This window comes from Muntiacus reevesi, chromosome 6 (genome assembly GCF_963930625.1).
Source record: "Muntiacus reevesi chromosome 6, mMunRee1.1, whole genome shotgun sequence".
In the NCBI taxonomy this organism is placed as follows: Eukaryota; Metazoa; Chordata; class Mammalia; order Artiodactyla; family Cervidae; genus Muntiacus; species Muntiacus reevesi.
Window position 1 is genome coordinate 57,830,619 of NC_089254.1, and position 17,569 is coordinate 57,848,187.

General features: G+C 50.2%; 1 protein-coding gene across 2 annotated transcripts in view; it reads right to left on the bottom strand.

Annotated features, from left to right (window-relative positions):
* Positions 1-3,429: 3,429 nt before the first annotated feature.
* The window catches only part of EEPD1 (endonuclease/exonuclease/phosphatase family domain containing 1), a 123,033-nt gene continuing 108,893 nt past the window's right edge, over positions 3,430-17,569 (bottom strand). For both annotated transcript variants that reach the window (XM_065939828.1, XM_065939827.1), the window contains exons 5-8: positions 15,168-15,302; positions 12,861-12,999; positions 7,908-8,102; positions 3,430-4,087 (exon numbers count right to left, since the gene is read on the bottom strand). In XM_065939828.1, the coding sequence (XP_065795900.1) occupies positions 3,888-4,087; positions 7,908-8,102; positions 12,861-12,999; positions 15,168-15,302 (669 nt within the window). In that variant the 3' untranslated portion in view covers positions 3,430-3,887. The remainder of the gene's footprint in view (positions 4,088-7,907; positions 8,103-12,860; positions 13,000-15,167; positions 15,303-17,569) is intronic.

A 17,569-nucleotide genomic window follows, 5' to 3' on the forward strand; every position in this document is an offset into this window, starting at 1 on the left:
TTGTTCTTGATTCCCTGGCTTGTTTCTTTGCCCCCTTGGGGAAAGTTGGTCAATTGTGTCTGACTCTTTGTGACCCCATAGACTGTAGCCCATGAGGCTCTTCTGTCCATGGAATTCTCCGGACCAGAATACTGGAGTGGGTAGCCGTGGGTTCCCCTCTCCAGGGGATCTTCCCAACCCAGGGACTGAACCCAGGTCTCCTGCATTGCAGGCAGATTCTTTACCGACTGAGCCACAGGGGAAGCCCCGTTGCCCACTTAGGTCTGTACCAAAGCTCATCTGCGCTGTGGGTGGAGGCATCCCAGCAGTGAGCAGGCGCCTGGAGGTCAGGGGCCACAGCATGGAGACTGGGCAGAGAGCTGGGCTGGAAGGAACTGGCCCTCCCCATGGAGCACCCGCAGTCTGGGGGCTCAGGGTTCTGTTTTATGAAAGGGCCTATGGTTTTCTTATGAAATGGAAGATGCAGTAATGAATCACTTTGGCTGGCTCCTGCATGAGGATTCCCAGCTTCCTAAGGCCTAGCAATTCCTGCCGGTTGCTCCTTCAGGGAAAACCCCTCCACCTCTTCCAGGCTCACCAAGGGGAGAATGGAGAATACAGGGGATTCTGCAACCAGGCCCTTGCAGCAGTAGGAGCACCCTGCTGGAGACACGCAGAGACCAATCTCATGGGTGCACCATGTGTGATGAATGAAAAGCAACCTAAGGCTTTTAAATATCCCTTTCCTCTCTTCATTCCAAATACCTATATTTTAATTTTACCTCCAAATATGTATATTTTATTTCACCATTCCAGAATTAACACTTGATCACTTTGGGTGACTCCTTCCTAGCAAAATGCCCCCAGGGAGTGGCATAAGAATAAAGAGTTATAATGCCCTCCACATGTTTCCACATCTGCTGTGAGGACTTCAGCATACCTGGCCTTCAGGGAAATGTAGTATTTTTCTGTTTAAAAAGTATAAAACTTTGAACATTGTCATATTGGGGCAAGATTGGGCCTTTTATTATGTATGTATGTATTTCATTGTGACTACGAAACATCTAAAAGAGACAAAAGTAGAAGAGTGTCATGAATCCCTATGTTCCAGCTTCAACAACTATCCATAATTTGTAAATTTAAGTATCCTTTGGATTTTAAGCTCTACTCAATTCTCTCATACTTACTGTGCAGGGGGAGAGAGAAGAGATGAGCCATCTGATTATTAATCTTAACAGTTCTAGAAAACTTTAGCTTTGAATTCTGTAAGTTTTAATGAAAATCCTGCCTCTGGGCTAAAGGCTCGCAGGGCAGGGAGGAGCCTAGGGAGGCACCCTCCGCTGGGGGAAACCTCCATCATCCCACAGCCGGGCTGGGAACTGAGACTTTCAAAGGCTAAGTGTGCCCACCGTTAGACCAGCGACGATACCACTTGAGATTCCACGTCTGAGTTCAGCTGCTACTCCTTCTGGGAGACAGTTGGCCATATCCTGTCAACTCAAGCAGAAAAAAGCACAGGTTCTGTTTCTGGATGATTTACTGGGTATCCTACCAAGTTTCTCTGCCAGGGGGAGCTGTGAAGGGCAGTCTTGGATGCTTCCAGAGCCTTTGGATCTTTCTCAGTGGAATGTGGGGCGGGATGATCAGTGACAGGCTCCACTGGGTGCGATCCTTACTTGTGAGAGCTCAGTTGGACTAGTGGACAGTCCAGGATAGCATACTGTTGGGAAACCACGAAGCATCTGTTCCAGTTGAGGGTAACAGAAACTCCAGGGATAAAATGAAGACAGCAAAAAATAGAAGAATTATTTTTAAATGCTGCTGCTTGTTGAGTTCTCACCATGTGCCATGGGGAATGGCTGCCCCCCCTGGAGTTGAGCATGCTGGGAATTTTATAGATGTTATTTATTCTCTGCAGCCCTGAGGAGTTCTATCCTCACTTAATAGATAAGAAACCTGGGACTCAGCCAGACAAGCAGAACCTGCAGGGGGCACAGCTTGGACACAAAAGATCTGGGACTCGGCAGCCAGGTCTGCTGCCTTCAAACCCTGGGCCTGTGGCTACCAAGCAATGCCTTCACTTCTGGGGTCCTCAGGTAACAAGTAACCACCCCCCCTATTCTGTGTCTGGGGTGCGAGGGTGCATCCAGCCAGTGCTAAGCAGAGGCACTGAGCCAACTCCAGTGTACCATTCAGCTCCCCAGCCTCTGGCTCAAATCAAGGGACTTGCACAAAAGTCGTTTAACTGGATTTTTCTCCCCTCTTCTCACCTAAGAAGCCCTTTTCTTTCCAGTTTTGTGGGAAAATCTGGCTAAAAGAACTTGGAGCATCTGAATGGTGAAGGCAGGTGGAAGTTTTAACTGCAGATAAAGTACCAAAAAAGGTCAGCTCAGCTGAGAAGCACCCCTTCCTACCCACCACGACTTTTCATTCTAACCCGACTGCTTTCAGTCAAGACTCAGCTATCACAGGTTCCAAGTCTCCAGGCGCTGTTCACCCACCCACTGGAGAGACAGCTCCTGGGAGTAGTGATGGGTGATGACCAGGTACCCAAAAAGCCCCCGGAAAGGGGTTTCCTTCCTGTGCTCACAACCAGTGGTTGGTGTCCTGGGAGCCCGATGCCCCAGGTGTCCATCCTTTGATGGACAGGGCCCCTCTCACTGCCCATCCAGTCTTGGGCCCAACAAGTCACTAGATTCCCACTGGTGGTGATGGTGGTCCACACATTCACTGCCTTGTTAACTCTCTCACACGTCAGTGTCAGCAGCATAGGGCTGACACGTGTGCATGAGCTTTGGACTGAGTGTGGATCCCGTCTATGTACTTACTGGCTGTGTGACCTTCAGGAGGTGAAACTCCGTAAGCCTGTTTCTTCGGCTGTGAAATGGGCATTATAATCCCAGTCTCATGGGGACCCAGAGGAGACCCCAACCTGGGAAGGAAAGAGTACTTGGTGGCAGTTAACCCACACTTCCCACCCCCCGCCCCCAACTCCCACCCTCAAAGGAGGGTCCTCCCTCTCTTGATGCTCCCAGGCTTAGCTTCCTGGGGATCCAGAATCAACAGCTATTCCTCGGGGTCAGCAGATGGAGGCTCTGGGTGGGGAATGCCTGGGGAACTGAAAGTGAACTGAAATGAGCGGGGAAGGAGGAAAGGAGATCATTCAAATAGTTCTTCAAAGTGATAGATGGTCCGGCAAAGGGGTCAGAGGATGAAGCACTGGATGGGAGGGAGGAGACGATCTAAAGATTGGACAGAGGTCTCCGGGGGTTAGTGAGGGTGTGACGGGTACCTCTGCATGATCTCAAGGTGAGGATGCAAAAGGAACTCCCAGGGTTAGGGGTGCCGTGTGCAGGACCCTGCAGGCCACAGCCTCTCCCCTTCCCCACCCCGCCCAAGACATCAGAACAGGGCATGAAACCCACACAGGACCGGGGACCGCCCCCAGGCTCTCACTGCAGCCAGGCAGGCTCATCTCTGTTTATTTTTTTCAAAACAAAACTAAAAATCATCACTCAAAATATTTGAGGAGAGTGCTCAAGTTAAAAGCTTTTCACAGGATTTGCAGTCAGAACATCGCAGACTGGTGGTCAGGAACGAGAGCTCGGCCTCTAGCCTCCACTGCTGTTCCCCGTGAGCTGCAGTCCAGGCAGTGGGGTGATGACCCCCGGTGGCTGAGGCTGGCGGCATCCACAGATCAGAGACGTTCCAGTTCTGGTCAGACCACCCAGCACCTCGAGGGCCTGCTGGGCTCCCTCCCCCATAAGAGTCCACAAACTCTGTGAGGAAGGCAGCCAGGTCGCAGCCCAAGCACTGTCTGCTGTCAGGGCAGGCGGTTCTGGCTCTGCATCTTCACGGGGAAGGGCGAACTCCCTGGGGGCAAGGGGTGGAACGCCCATTCGGTGTCATCATCGCTCGTGTTTAATGATGGCTTCACTCCGCTCCAGGGTGAGCCCGTTGCCGTTCCGAGTGCCTTCCTTCCTGCTCCAGTCCTTCTCCGTGTAGAACTCCGCAAGCACGGGGCAGTGTTCAGAAGCCACTCCGCCCCAAGACCAGTTATCTGGAATCCAAGGGTTCGTGAGGCCTTCTCTCACTACAGCCCAGTGGCCTGGAGGCAGAGGGAAGACAGACCCAGGGATCAGGATGGGGGGTGGGTGGAGGCCAACACTGTACCTAGTCTGCAAGCCTGGGCCCCCTGAAGAGACCCCTCAGTCACCTGGCTTGCCTGTGCAAATCAACTGTCTCAGCCCACTGGATTTCCCAGACAAGGGAGGGTTTGCCAAGGAGCCGCTGAAACTACCCTGGGTCCAGGCCTCCTGCCCATTCACACACTCCGGCCCCCACGCCGTCCTTACTTTCAAACACTTGCAATCTGACCAGCGAGGATAAGTGTTCGACACAGGGACACAGGTCCCACAAAGGTGTCCAAAGTGAAGGTCCTATTTCACAAAGCAAAGCTGCAAAGGCAGGTGGGAAAGGAGAAAGTTCTACAAAAAGGGTAAAGAAGAGAAAGTTACAGAAGTTTATGAGAGAGTAAAGGTATTTTTAAAGTCAAGATTTAGAAACATGTGAAGCTCAAGGTGTGTTTAAGAAAGAGTGGAAGAGTCACAGAAGGAAGGATGGAGCAGTTAGAAGCATGGCCGTGGCCCTCAGTGAGAACCGTTCCAGATAATCAAACGGATCCAGGCCTGGGCTCTGGTGTCTTCCCTAGTGACTGAGAGGGTAAAGAATCTATCTGCCTGTAATCAGGAGACCTGGGTTCAATCCCTGGGTTGGGAAGATCCCCTGGAGAAGGGAATGGCAACCCACTCCAGTATTCTTGCCTAGAGAATTCCATGGACAGAGGAGTCTGGCAGGCTATAGTCCACGGGCTCGCAAAGAGTTGGACATGACTGAGCAACTAACTGTGGAAAATTCTTAAAGAGATGGGAATACCAGACCACCTGACCTGCCTCCTGAAAAATCTGTACGCAGGTCAGGAAGCAACAATTAGAACTGGACATGGAACAACAGACTGGTTCCAAATTGGGAAAGGAGTACGTCAAGGCTGTATATTGTCACCCTGCTTATTTAACTTCTATGCAGAGTCAGTCAGTCAGTCAGTCAGTTCAGTCGCTCAGTCGTGTCCAACTCTTTGCGACCCCGTGAATTGCAGCATGCCAGGCCTTCCTGTCCATCACCAACTCTCGGAGTTTACTCAAACTCATGCCCATCAAGTTGGTGATGCCATTCAGCCATCTCATCCTCTGTCGTCCCCTTCTCCTCCTGCCCCCAATCCCTCCCAGCATCAGGGTCTTTTCCAATGAGTCAACTGTTCGCATGAGGTGGCCAAAGTACTGGAGTTTCAACTTCAGCATCAGTCCTTCCAATGAACACCCAGGACTGATCTCCTTTAGGATGGACTGATTGGATCTCCTTGCAGTCCAAGGGACTCTCAAGAATCTTCTCCAACACCACAATTCAAAAGCATCAATTTTTCAGTGCTCAGCTTTCTTCATAGTCTAACTCTCACATCCACAGAGTACATCATGAGAAATACTGGGCTGGAGGAAGCACAAGCTGGAATCAAGATTTCTGGGAGAAATATCAATAATCTCAGATATGCAGATGACACCACCCTTATGGCAGAAAGTGAAGAAGAACTAAAGAGCCTCTTGATGAAAGTGAAAGAGGAGAGTGAAAAAGTTGGCTTAAAGCTCAACATTCAGAAAACTAAGATCATGGCATCCGGTCCCATCACTTCGTGGCAAATAGATGGGGAAGCAATGGAAACAGTGACAGACTTTATTTTTGGGGCTCCAAAATCACTGCAGATGGTGATTGCAGCCATGAAATTAAAAGATGCTTGTTCCTTGGAAGAAAAGTCATGACCAACCTAGACAGCATATTAAAAAGCAGAGAAATTACTTTGTCGTCAAAGGTCTGTATAGTCAAACTATGGTTTTTCCAGTAGTCATGTATGGATGTGAGAGTTGGACCATAAAGAATTAATGCTTTTGAAGTGTGGTGTTGGAGAAGACTCTTGAGAGCCCCTTGGACTGCAAGGAGATCCAACCAGTCCACCCTAAAGGAAATCAGTTCTGAATATTCATTGGAAGGACTGACGCTGAAGTTGAAACTCCAATACTTTGGCCACCTGATTCGAAGAACTGACTCATCTGAAAAGACTTCGATGCTGGGAAATATTGAAGGCGGGAGGAGAAGGGGATGACGGAGGATGAGATGGTTGGATAGCATCGCTGACTCAATGGACATGAGTTTGAGCAAACTCCGGGAGTTGATGATGGGCAGGGAGGCCTGGTATGCTGCGATTCATAGGGTCTCAAAGAGTCAGACATGACTGAGCAACTGAAGTGACCTGAACTGAGCAACTAACACCTTCACTTTCAGGCCTGGGTTCTGGTGTGAGTTCTGCCCAGGCAACAGTCCCACGATGGGGGCCACTGCTCCCTGCACCTCGCTTTCTACAGCTGAAGAGCAAGGGACAGATGCAATGGTTTCTAACTTTCCTCCAGCCCCGTCTGCTCAAGCACTCCAGCACCGCCTCCCACTGCCACCGACCTCTGTCTGGCCAGCGGTGCATTTCTGCAAACTGCGTCTCGCCCAGTCTCATGACTGACACTCCCTCTGAGACCCACTTTCTTCATCCTTTGGATTTTCCTTTGACAGTCCAACAGCACACTGGTGCCCAGGACTGGAAATTCTAGTCCTGAGGATCCAAGTCTTGGCTGCACGTCCTGGTCTCACAGTGGGACTCCACCATTGGTACTTAAATTTTTTTTTTTTAAACATTTCTCTGAAGTATAATCTGCAACTATTTGTGTTTAGTAAGGGCTTCTCTAGTGACTCAGATGGTAAAGAATCTGCCCACAGTGCAGGAGACAGGCTCGATCCCTGGGTCAGGAAGATTCCTTGGAGAAGGGAATGGCTACCCACTCCAGTAATCTTGCCTGGAAAATCACATGGACAGAGGAGCCTGGTGGTGTCCCTGGGGTCACAAAGATCGGACATGACTACAACTGATCAACTGACACTTTTCAAACTTTTGGTGCTTATCTTACTCTTCTTATCTTACATCCAAAGACCCTACTGCCGCTTCTGTATTTTTATGAATGTTTCCTGACCCAAGGTCTGCTCAGCAAGTGACTGGTTCTGGGGGAGTGCTTTTCAGTTCTGAGGTTATCCACCACACCCTGGCCTGGCAGAGTCCTGCCTAAAGCACTTCCGCATCCCATAGTGATGCCAGGTGACATGTCAGCTCACCCCCAACTGCTGCTCTTCAGGCTACTGATGGCATTGGTAAATCTCAGGCCACAACACACTGCCTGAACAAGACAGGGCTCGAGAAGTGTTTGCTGAACGACTAAGTATCCTTAAAATTAGGCTAAGTTGGGGCTTCCCGGATGGCCAGTGGATAAGAATCCACCTGCCAATGCAAGGGACATGGGTTTGAATTCCTGTCAAGTCATGGGGCACCTACGCCCGTGTACTACAACTATCGCGCCCACGCTCTAGCGCCTGTGAACCGCACCACTGAAGCCCACGTGCCCTGGAACCCGTGCTCTACAAGAGAAATCACTGCAATGAGAAGCCCACGCACCACAACTAGAGAGTGGCCCCGACTCAGTGCAACTAGAGAAAGTTCGCAACAAGGACCCAGTGCTGCCAGTTGATAACCAGGTCTGCCCGGGACGCATTTGCTTTGTCCCTGATGTAGGTCAGTGAATGCCTTTTAATTAGTTTTCAGAACCCCTTCACTCTCAAAAGTGGCTCTGTGTGAATGATAATTATACAGCCACCTGAACAGTAACCTGGTAAATGCCTGCAGAGAAGGGAAGGTCACTCCTGCCTCTCGCTCAAACCAGACAGTCGTGAACTGCCAGCTCAGGCAGGTGACTATCTGTTTCTGAACAGCACACGTGCTTTACCTGTGAAAACCTTCTTTAAGCTTTTACTGATCCAGATGTTGTCCAGAGTCTTCGAGCCTTGAGGATTCTTGGTGCTGATGTTGGTAAAGGTGTGTGCGGGGATCAGGTGGTGGAATTTTTCTTTCCTCAAGATATCATAGTCACTGCTGTCAGGCCCCTGGCCAAAATCCCCTAAAACTATCACGTCTTTTTCTCCTAGAAGTAGAAGAAAGAAATTCAGAAGTGTAAGAGGTGGTGGGGAGTTAGCCCAACACTGACCACCACTCATTTAAGTAGGATTGTGACTGACTGATCTGACTCACCAGGGTTAGGACTGTGGCATGGTTCTTATTCTCCCAATTTTCCCAAGTACCTTGTGCAATACCTCCTCACCACACCCCCAGCCCCGCAAGCTTTCAGAGTAGTTCATTGACACATTTGGTTGGTGTCATATCAACATCACTTCTGTTCTGGATCATGGGTTCTGAATCAAATAGCACAAAAAGGCCCTAAGGGTCTTGCCCAGATGGTTAACAAAAGCTCAACAAACATTTATTGAGCACAGAAGGAAGCCCGAGTGAAGACACAGGAAGAAGACAGTCATCTACAAGCCGAGGAGAGGCCTCAGAAGAAACCGCCCCTGCCAACACCTTGATCATGGACTTTCCAGCCTTCAGGACTGTAAGAAAATAAATGCCTGTTGTTTAAGCCATCCAGTCTGTGGTATTTTGTTATGGAACCCCAGCACACTGATATAGGGCAAAATACTTTAAAGTATTTTCAACATCTCTCTCAAACTCAAGTTCGATTTACAAGAGTAAGTGGGATACTTATGAAGTGTTTTCCAAAGTGAGGAGACATTCAGAAAGGACAGTGGGCCCCAGCTTGGCTCCCTGGGATTCCCGTCCACTGCCTGACCATCACTTCCTGTCTCGAAGTTCCCCTCAGGGAAGCCACGTTACCACAGGGAGAAACTCTGCAAGAAAAGCTTTAAGGAAAGCAGTTCATAACCAAGGGCCAAATGCACCCGAGACACTCAGCAAATCTTCATGGGCACGAATATGCGTCAATAACAATGGCTAGAGATGGAGAAATCTAAAGTGAAATGACACATGCCACCAGCAGAGGGCACTCATGTTCTGCACATGACATCCTCTTCCGCGGGTCCTGAGGGAGGGAAGGGGATTGGAAGGAAGGCTTTCCTGCAGCCATTGGGTGACCAACAAGGGAGGCAACTGTGACCCTCATGCTAGATCCTAACAACCCTGGCACCCAAAGCGGGGCGAGCCCAACTAAGCTGGTCGTGAGAAATCAGTGCGAACTTCCAACAGGAAAGTCAACTTATGAATAATACTAATAACAACTCCTATGTGGCCAGTGTTAATGACCCTCCGCTGAGTCGTCACCGTGTGCCGGGGACCTCGTGCAGGTGAGAAGCTGAGGCTCTGACCAAAGCCACCAAGCCAGCCTTCAAATCCAGGACTCTTTACACAGAGCTAGGATGGAAAAGCCCCACATGCTTGGAACAGAGTCGGCTGCCCGGCAGACGTAAGATAAACACACACGGAAGAAATGGTGAACAAAGCACGAGGAAAACTGCAGAATTAAGGTGCAACGTATTTTTTAAAAGGAATGAATAGAAAGATGCTACCTTTGTTAAATTTCAAGGAAAACAGGAAAGACTGAGACAGAAGGTTTCCATATAAGAGGTTTTCATTAGGATACAAACATGAAATATTTGAGCCAAAAAAAGACAGCTCTGGGGGTTTTCCTGGTGGCTCAGTGGTAAAGAATCCACTGACCAATGCAAGAGACATGGGTTCAATCCCTGGTCTGGGATGATCCCACATGCCACAGGACAACTAAGCCCGTGTACCACAGCCATTAAGCCTACGCTCTAGAGCCCAAAAGCCACAGCTGATGGAGACTGGACATCCTACAGCCTGTGCTCCACAAGAGAAGCCACCGCAATGAGAAGCCTTTGTACTGCAGCTAGAGAGTAGCCCCCGCTCACTGCAGCTAGAAGAAAGCCCATGTGCCACAATGAAGACTCGGCACTGACCAAAAGGAAAAAAAAAAAAAAAAATATATATATATATATATATATATATATATATTTTTTTTTTTTTTAAGAAAAGAAAATTCTGAACCCAGGAGAGATGCTCGTGTCAGGTGTCAATAAACCAAGCTCTGTGTAACTTCAGGAATGAAAATAATGGCTCATTTTGAATTGGACTGTCCAGGTTTCTTACAGCTGAACTACTTTGGTTAAAGCAGTTTGGTGATGACATGGAGACACTCCCTGCCTCTGACAACCCACAGACGTGCAGGGCCCTAAATTCTCCTAGGAAGCTGTCCACCAGGGTGGGCTCCACAGTTACCCTCTGAGTTTCTAGGAGTTAGGGTTTCCCAGGTGGCCCTAGTGGTAAATAACCTGCTTGCCAATGCAGGAGACCCAGAAGACGCAGGTTCAATCCCTGGGTCAGGAAGATCCCCTGGAGGAGGGCATGGCAATCCACTCCAGTATTCTTGCCTGGAGAATCCCACGGCCAGAGGAGCCGCCTGGTAGGCTACAGTCCCTGGGGCCGCAAAGAATCAGACGCTACTGAGCACACACATTTTCCAGGAGTGAAGGGAGAATGTTTGGGGCTGACTTCCTCAGAGTCCTAGATTTATACAATGCCGGTGACAACAGCAGGAGCCAGGCCCCACTGGGGGTGTCTTACTCTGATGCCAAGCATGACCCTGCCTTGTTTGACTCTGGCAGTTCACAGAGCAGGCCCTGGGGGGGTGGGCAGTCTGAATGAAGAAAATTCTATCAGTGGATGGGCACCCCACCCTCAGCCCTCACTGACATCAGTCAATCTGGGTGCACATTCCAGACAAAGGTGGAAAGGCCCAGAGTTTGCTAATCAAATCGACTCTGTTTGCTCTGATAGAAAGAAGCCTGTGGAATAAAGGTTCAGTCTTTGTTTGAGCCAAACCACCTCTGCTCATTGACTTACCCAAGCTGCCCCTTGGGCGGGTTGCAGCACTTCCTGATTCCTTGGCTCTGCCGTGTCACCAGTTAACAGGCTGGATGTTAGTCACACGCAGGGGGACACGGGGACATGAGTCACTGTCCTCACCTGGGCATGTCAAGGCTGAGCCAGCCTGTGGCTCAATAGTCCCTGGCAGCTTGAAACAATACCCTGCCCAGGTCTTCTGACAAATACCTGGTCCCTACCTGAACATCAGAAAAGACAGCAAGGGCCTATGGTTATCAGAGAAGTGAGGGACTGACATACACCCTTCCTCCTTCCGTATAAAGGAAAAGCTTGAAATCAAGAACAACAGAAATATCCACAGATTTAAAAGCTATCAAGTCATCCTTCATAATGGGTTACAGACTAGCCGTGGGTGAACAATCTCCCACATAGTTGCCCCCTGGATGAAGTATCTTGCCTTAAACATCTGACTTTTTTTTTTTTAGCCCAAAGGCTCATAATTTAAGGAAAACGCTGGTCACAGCACATCCTGGTTTGAAATGTAAGCTGTACATCAATGTTCATAAGAGCATTATCCATAACAGCCAAAAGATGGAAATAAGTGTCCAAGTGTCCATTGACCGACAAATGGAATAGTATTTGGCCATAAAAATGAAAGGAAATTCTGATGTATACTACAAGCCATAAAGACATAATGTAAGTGAAATAAACTGGCCAAAAAGGGACAAATATTGTAAGGTTCCACTTAGATGAGATGTTTAGAGTGGTCAAGTTCATAGAAACAAAGTAGAAAGGTGACTGTCAGAGTCTGGAAGGGAAGGGAAGGGAATTTGTGTTTAATGGGCACAGAGTTTTAGTTTGGGAAGATGAAAAAGTTCTAGAGATGGATGGTGATAATGGTTATAAAGTAATGTAAATACACTTAAAACCACTGACCTGTAACTTTAAAATGGTTAAGATGGTAAGTCTCATGTCATGATAAAACTCTTCAACTCTTCAAAATGAACTATCTTTGAACTATCTTTGTAGCCAAATCTTCATAAGTCACCTTGTAGGGGGCCAATTTAACAAGGGAAAAAAGGCTTAGCAAGCTAGGAATACGGATTAAGACTCTAGAATACAGAAGAGAACTGCAGGCCTCCAGCTGTGAAACCTCACCTGGAGATGCTCAGTGCTCTGAAAAACCAAGCCAGACTGAACACACCCCAGTCTTTATTGCTGTGTCAACTTTCAACTCTTCCTCCTTGAAAACCACACACGGAAAACGTTTGGTATTGTTGGGGGCAGAGCTGGAAAGCACAGAGCCCACCTGTCTTCTGAAGTCCCGCTCTTTCCAGTGTTCTCGTCATCCCCCTGGCATGTTTTTGAGGCAGCTCACGTCCGCTGAGCCCCTACTATACGCTGGGTCCTTCATCAGAGGTCCACCCAGCCCTGGGCACCCTGTGAGCCCCTGAAGAGTGGTGACCTCCCAGACATCCTACAGCCATCTGAAGGAGCTAAGAGTCAAGTCCGGTGTTTCTGTCAGTGTCAGGGCTTTGTCAGCAAGATCTGCAATCCACCAGGAATGAAAGGACTCATCAGGACTCCCCCACTCCCCTAGTCTCCAACTCTCTTTCACAAGAAGAGCAGGCACACATCTTCAGGGGACACACAGGGTCAGTGGAGCCCATGATGAGGGTCACGGGGGAGGGTATCATCAGTTTCTCCTTCTCCCAATGCTGTCCATCCAAGAGAGGCTGGAGAGCCACAAAACCCCCACCGTGGAACCCACATGCCAGACCCGCAGAGACAGCTGTGAGCGTGCCCGGGGCACTGGGCTTCCCAGGATGCAGGCGGTATGGTGGTTTCCTGTACATCGCTCAGTACGCATCACTGCCCACGGGACAGCCAGCCTAAGGGAGGGGAGAGACGCCGGGAAGGGGCACCCCTCACCTGTCCTGCAGAAGTGGGAGCTGGTAGCCCAGCCGCACAGAAAGATGATTCCTACCTTTCAGGGTTTCCTGCAAGGTCTGTGTGAAGCTAGCCCAGCGATGGCTGTCACCGTGATTCTTGCTCAGGTTCTCACCCCCTGGGAGGGTCAGGGTCGCCAGGTGAAGGTTCACCAGCGTCAAGTCATGACTTCCTACCTGGGCAAGATGAAACAAGGCACCAGAGACAGGTTGAGATGCTCTCATTGTCTGCGTCCATTACCTCCAACCCCCAAGCAGCTTCGCGAACAACCCTGACGATGGGAAATGCACATGAGGCAGCTCACCCTGGTGGAAGGGGAGGCAGCTATCGTAAGAGCTTCCTGAGGCCGTTGCAGGACCGAGGCCTCTCTTGTCCTGTCACAGGGACCCCCTACATTGCACCCCTTTACTCCTCCTTAGGGCCTGGAAAATCAGGCACATGTAGAAATGTCAATTTTTTGTTGTTTTTTTTTCCTTCTGAGCAACTATAAAGGAGGAAGAGGTGATGTTAGCAGCTGGTTGTTAATGAAGACCTGGGGCTCTCCCTACAGGGCCAGCCTGTCACCCCCCACCCCTGCCAGGATTTGCGGCTTGGCCCCGCCTCCTTCCCCATTTCCCCACATCCCACCCACCCCTATGCACTCCCTTCCCCCCAAAGATCACGGTGCCTGATGCTCAGTGATTTCAAACATGAAGAATGAAAGCTGGCTGAGCCCTGGTAGTACAGGCTACGCCCCGCCTGCATCCCCAGAGCAGGGGCAGAATCGTGACGTCGGAGTCAGTCTCCTGGGCACCAAAGCACTGCTCAGCGGCTCTGGGTTTGGCAACCCCACCCTTCTCTTTGTCATGGCAACAAACAGTAACCTCTGCCAGGAAGCGGGGGTGTGCAGAGGGCACCCCCAAGTGGGGGCTGCCAGTTTCGTCTGACAGAGGTGACCCCAGTTTGCCATCACCACCGCCCCGCCAGGAGAGCTCTCTCTGCAGCCGTGGCTCTGACCTCAAGGGAGACACCTTCCGGCCGTGGGCAAGGAAACCCTGCCTGGGGAGAGAAGCCACGTCTCTGTCCCCACAACCTGCCTGGCCTAGGATGTGACACGAAGCACAGTGGCCGCATACCTGTCCAGGGGATCACTTCCTTCAAAGGATCTGAGCCAATAATTCACAATCTGAGAGCATTTCTTAATGATCTTTAAAACCAGCCCACCTCCGAGAGACACTAGCTGGTTCTGCTGGTTGCTTGCTTGGCCAAAGCCAGTGCGGCCACTTCACATAGAAAAGGGACCCAGGGAGGAGGGTTCAGGGGTGATACCTGGCTGACTGACACATCAGTACCAAAGCACAACCCACAGACACCCCGGGTTGTGTGCATGCACATGGAACGCCAGCATCTCTGCAGCTTTGCGAGTAAGGAGAGGGGGAGTGTGGGCTAGACCCCCGGCCACAGTCAGCATAGCCGCCAGCTCACGGGCAGCCCCAGCCCGGGGCTGCCAGAGAGAAACTGAGGTCTGCGGCAACCCTCTGGCTCCAGAACTGCTCTGGAGCATATAGAAGGGGGGGGTCCCAGACGCCCGGCAGCTAGCTTACTGGGCTCTGGGACAAGAGACCACTCTCGCCCAACCCTGTGACTTCTGAGGGGAAAGGCCAACTGCTGACGTGGTGATCTGTTTTGGCTCCTGCCTTTTCCTCCTTCCTGATGCCCAGTTTTTGACTGTTTGCTGTGCATGAATACTTCCCAGGGCATCCAGGGGAATTGGAGAGACAGCTCAGGTGGGTCTGCTTGCTGCTCCCAATTCTGGAGAGAGAGGGCTCGTCTGGAGGTGTCAGTGGCCCCACCACCCAGAAACTCCTTCTGGGCCCTTGCTAAGCCTCAATGATCCCTGGAGGGCTCCCTAGTAAGAGAAGGGTGTCCTCAGAGCAGTTCGGCTGTCCTCTAATCCAGAGATTCCAAAACACCCGGCTTCCTTACCCAGCGCTGGGAGCACTGATGAAGCGCAGGAGGTGATTCTGGAAACCAGGCATTGTGTGTGTCTGGAGCAGGGTCCAGGAAACCCTGATTTTAAGAAAATCTCTCAGGTGATTCTGATGCTTATCACATTTGGGAAGCAGCCATTTGACCTCCTTCGCGCCCTGAGGTCCAAGTTACCAGAGCTATGATCTCCCCCAAATTCCTCTCCTTCCTGCTATGGATCAAGTTCCCAGTCGAGGGAACCCCGACTGTGTGTGCTGACCCAGCCCCGAGAGAGAATCAAACCCAGGCAAAAAGCTGAGCTCCTCTGGCTCACAGTTCAAAGTAGGCTTTTCTCCTTTTCAGAAGGAGTGGCCCCGCACAGCAATGGGAGCGATACCTTGAACCTCGCGAGGTACGGGCTGGGGCACGCCGGCTTCCCATGCCCGTTGCTGGGCGAGCTCTCCTGCCAGGCGGCATCTCTCAGCTCCACCCCGGCCGCCGTGTCCCACAGGAAGCCCGCAAACCCGGCACCCTGTGGGAGAAGACGAGGTGTTAGTGTGCAGAGAGGTCTGTCTGCTGGGGTGCTCAGCCCCGAGCTGGGAGCAGCAGGCAAGGCCAGGAGGAGACAGAGGGAAAGCTGCAGACTCTGCACTGGGTCTGGGTGTGACCTGCGGGGTCACTGGGTGACCAGGGGCTGTTTCTGAGACAAAAGCATATCCTTAAACCACAGCATGGTCCTCCTTGTCCCCCCAACAAATTTTCCAGACCAGCACTTTCAGAGGGGTTCACACAGCTGGCGTGCCTGGGCTCTTCTTTAGAAGGGGCATGTTGCAGGGAAGATCCCAGACTAGGCACAGGATTATCTTTTTAATCATCACATCCCATAGGATGGCCACTCACATGCCCATCTGTCATGTGAAGACTCAGCTGCTCAGAGAGGTTAAGTAACTTCCCTGAAACACCACAGTTGGTAAATGGCAATGCTGAGGATCAAATACAAGACTCCAAGAGGTGGCTTTGGTTACTGAGCAGCTTCCAGCTCAGCACCGCCTGCTGCCTCATGGGTACCCTGCCAGGCACTGGCCCATGTCTGCTAAACAAGCATTCAATGCACAGTAGCCTTTAAAATTCTATAGCCACTCTGTGAGTTGAGGGAGGAGCTGTTGATCCCATTTTAAGATGAAGGAGTTGAGGCTGAGCGATCTGAGAGGCAGCCACACACTACTACCCAGTGGCGTTGACACCCGACCTGGTGTAGGGTTACCTGACTTGAAAATCTCCAACAGGGTCCGTCAGGCTCAGTCAAGGTCCTGGGCTTGCAAAGAGTGAAAGAGGCCAGGTTTCTGGGTCTAGTTTTCTCACCATGAATATCTAGTATGTAGCACAGTGCCTGACACACAGTAACTTTTCTAATAATTTGCTGAACAGATAAACAGTGTTAAATGGACTGTAAGTGTCCTGTGAACCTATATATATACGTGTGTAAAGTGCCTTTTAAAAAAAGGTGTGAAAGTGTTCGTCGCTCAGTTGTATTGACTCTTTTTGACCCCAAGGACTATAACTCACTAGGCTCCTCTGTCCATGGAATTCTCCAGACAAGAATACTGGAGTGGGTAGCCACGCCCTTCTCTAGGGGATCTTCCCGACCCAGGGATTGAACCTGGGTCTCCCGCATTGTAGGCAGATTCTTTACCATCTGAGCCATTAAAAACATTTTTAAAAATGACTTTCATATATTTATTTATGGCTCTGCTGGGTCTTCATTGCTACACCAGCTTTTCTCCAGTTGTGGCAAGTGGGGGCTCCTCTCTAGCTGCAGTGCGTGCATTTCTCACTGCAGTGGCTTCTCTTGTTGCAGAGCAAGGGCTCTAGAGGGCTTCAGTCGTTGCTGCATGTGGGATCAGTAGTTGTATTTCCTGGGCTCTAGAGCACAGACTCAATAGTCATGGTGTGGGCTGAGTTGCTCCGCAGCACGTGGGATCTTATCGGACCAGGGATGGCACCCCTGTCTCCTGCACTGGCAGGCAGATTCTTTACCAATGAGCCACCAGGGAAGCCCCCCAGCCCTGTTTTTTAAGTTTATTTTTATTTTACTTTTGGCTGCACCATGCAGCCTGTGGGAACACAGTTCTCCGACCAGGATTGAACCCGGGCCCCTGGCAGGGAGAGTGTAGAGTCCTAACCACTGGACCACTAGGGAAGTCCCCTGTTAGTATTATTTCTATGATTACTGAGAAGGGACAGTCATGGGCTGGAGTGGTAAAGGCCAGATATCTTCCATTTATCCTGTATTTCCAGCCTCCTGGTTACCACCTGCAGTAATCACTTACACCCCAAACCTGGAGAAATAAGACTTACAGCACACTTTAAAGTAGGAGCTAAAAAGAAAGCTTATTGTCAGTAAGTGACTGGATACTTTTAATCCAGTAAACATTACAATTTCAAAGTCCCAGATCTCCAAATCACTCAGATAAGTATTTATATCATGTGTGTTTATAAGCATATTAGGTATACTAGAGACACAAACGGGCTTTCCACATGGCTCAGTGGTAAAGAATCCGCCTGCCAATGCAAAGCCACGGGAGATGAGGATTTGATCCCTGGGTTGGGAAGATCCCTTGGAGAAGGGAATGGCAACCCACTCCACTATTCTTGCCAGGATGATCCCATGGACAGAGGAGCCTGGTGGGCTACAGTCCAAGGGTCACGAAGAGTCAGACAGAATTGACATGCACACAGCACCAACACCTAGAGATAAAAATATAACATCTGCATTTATAGGAAAATTTTGTAATCCAC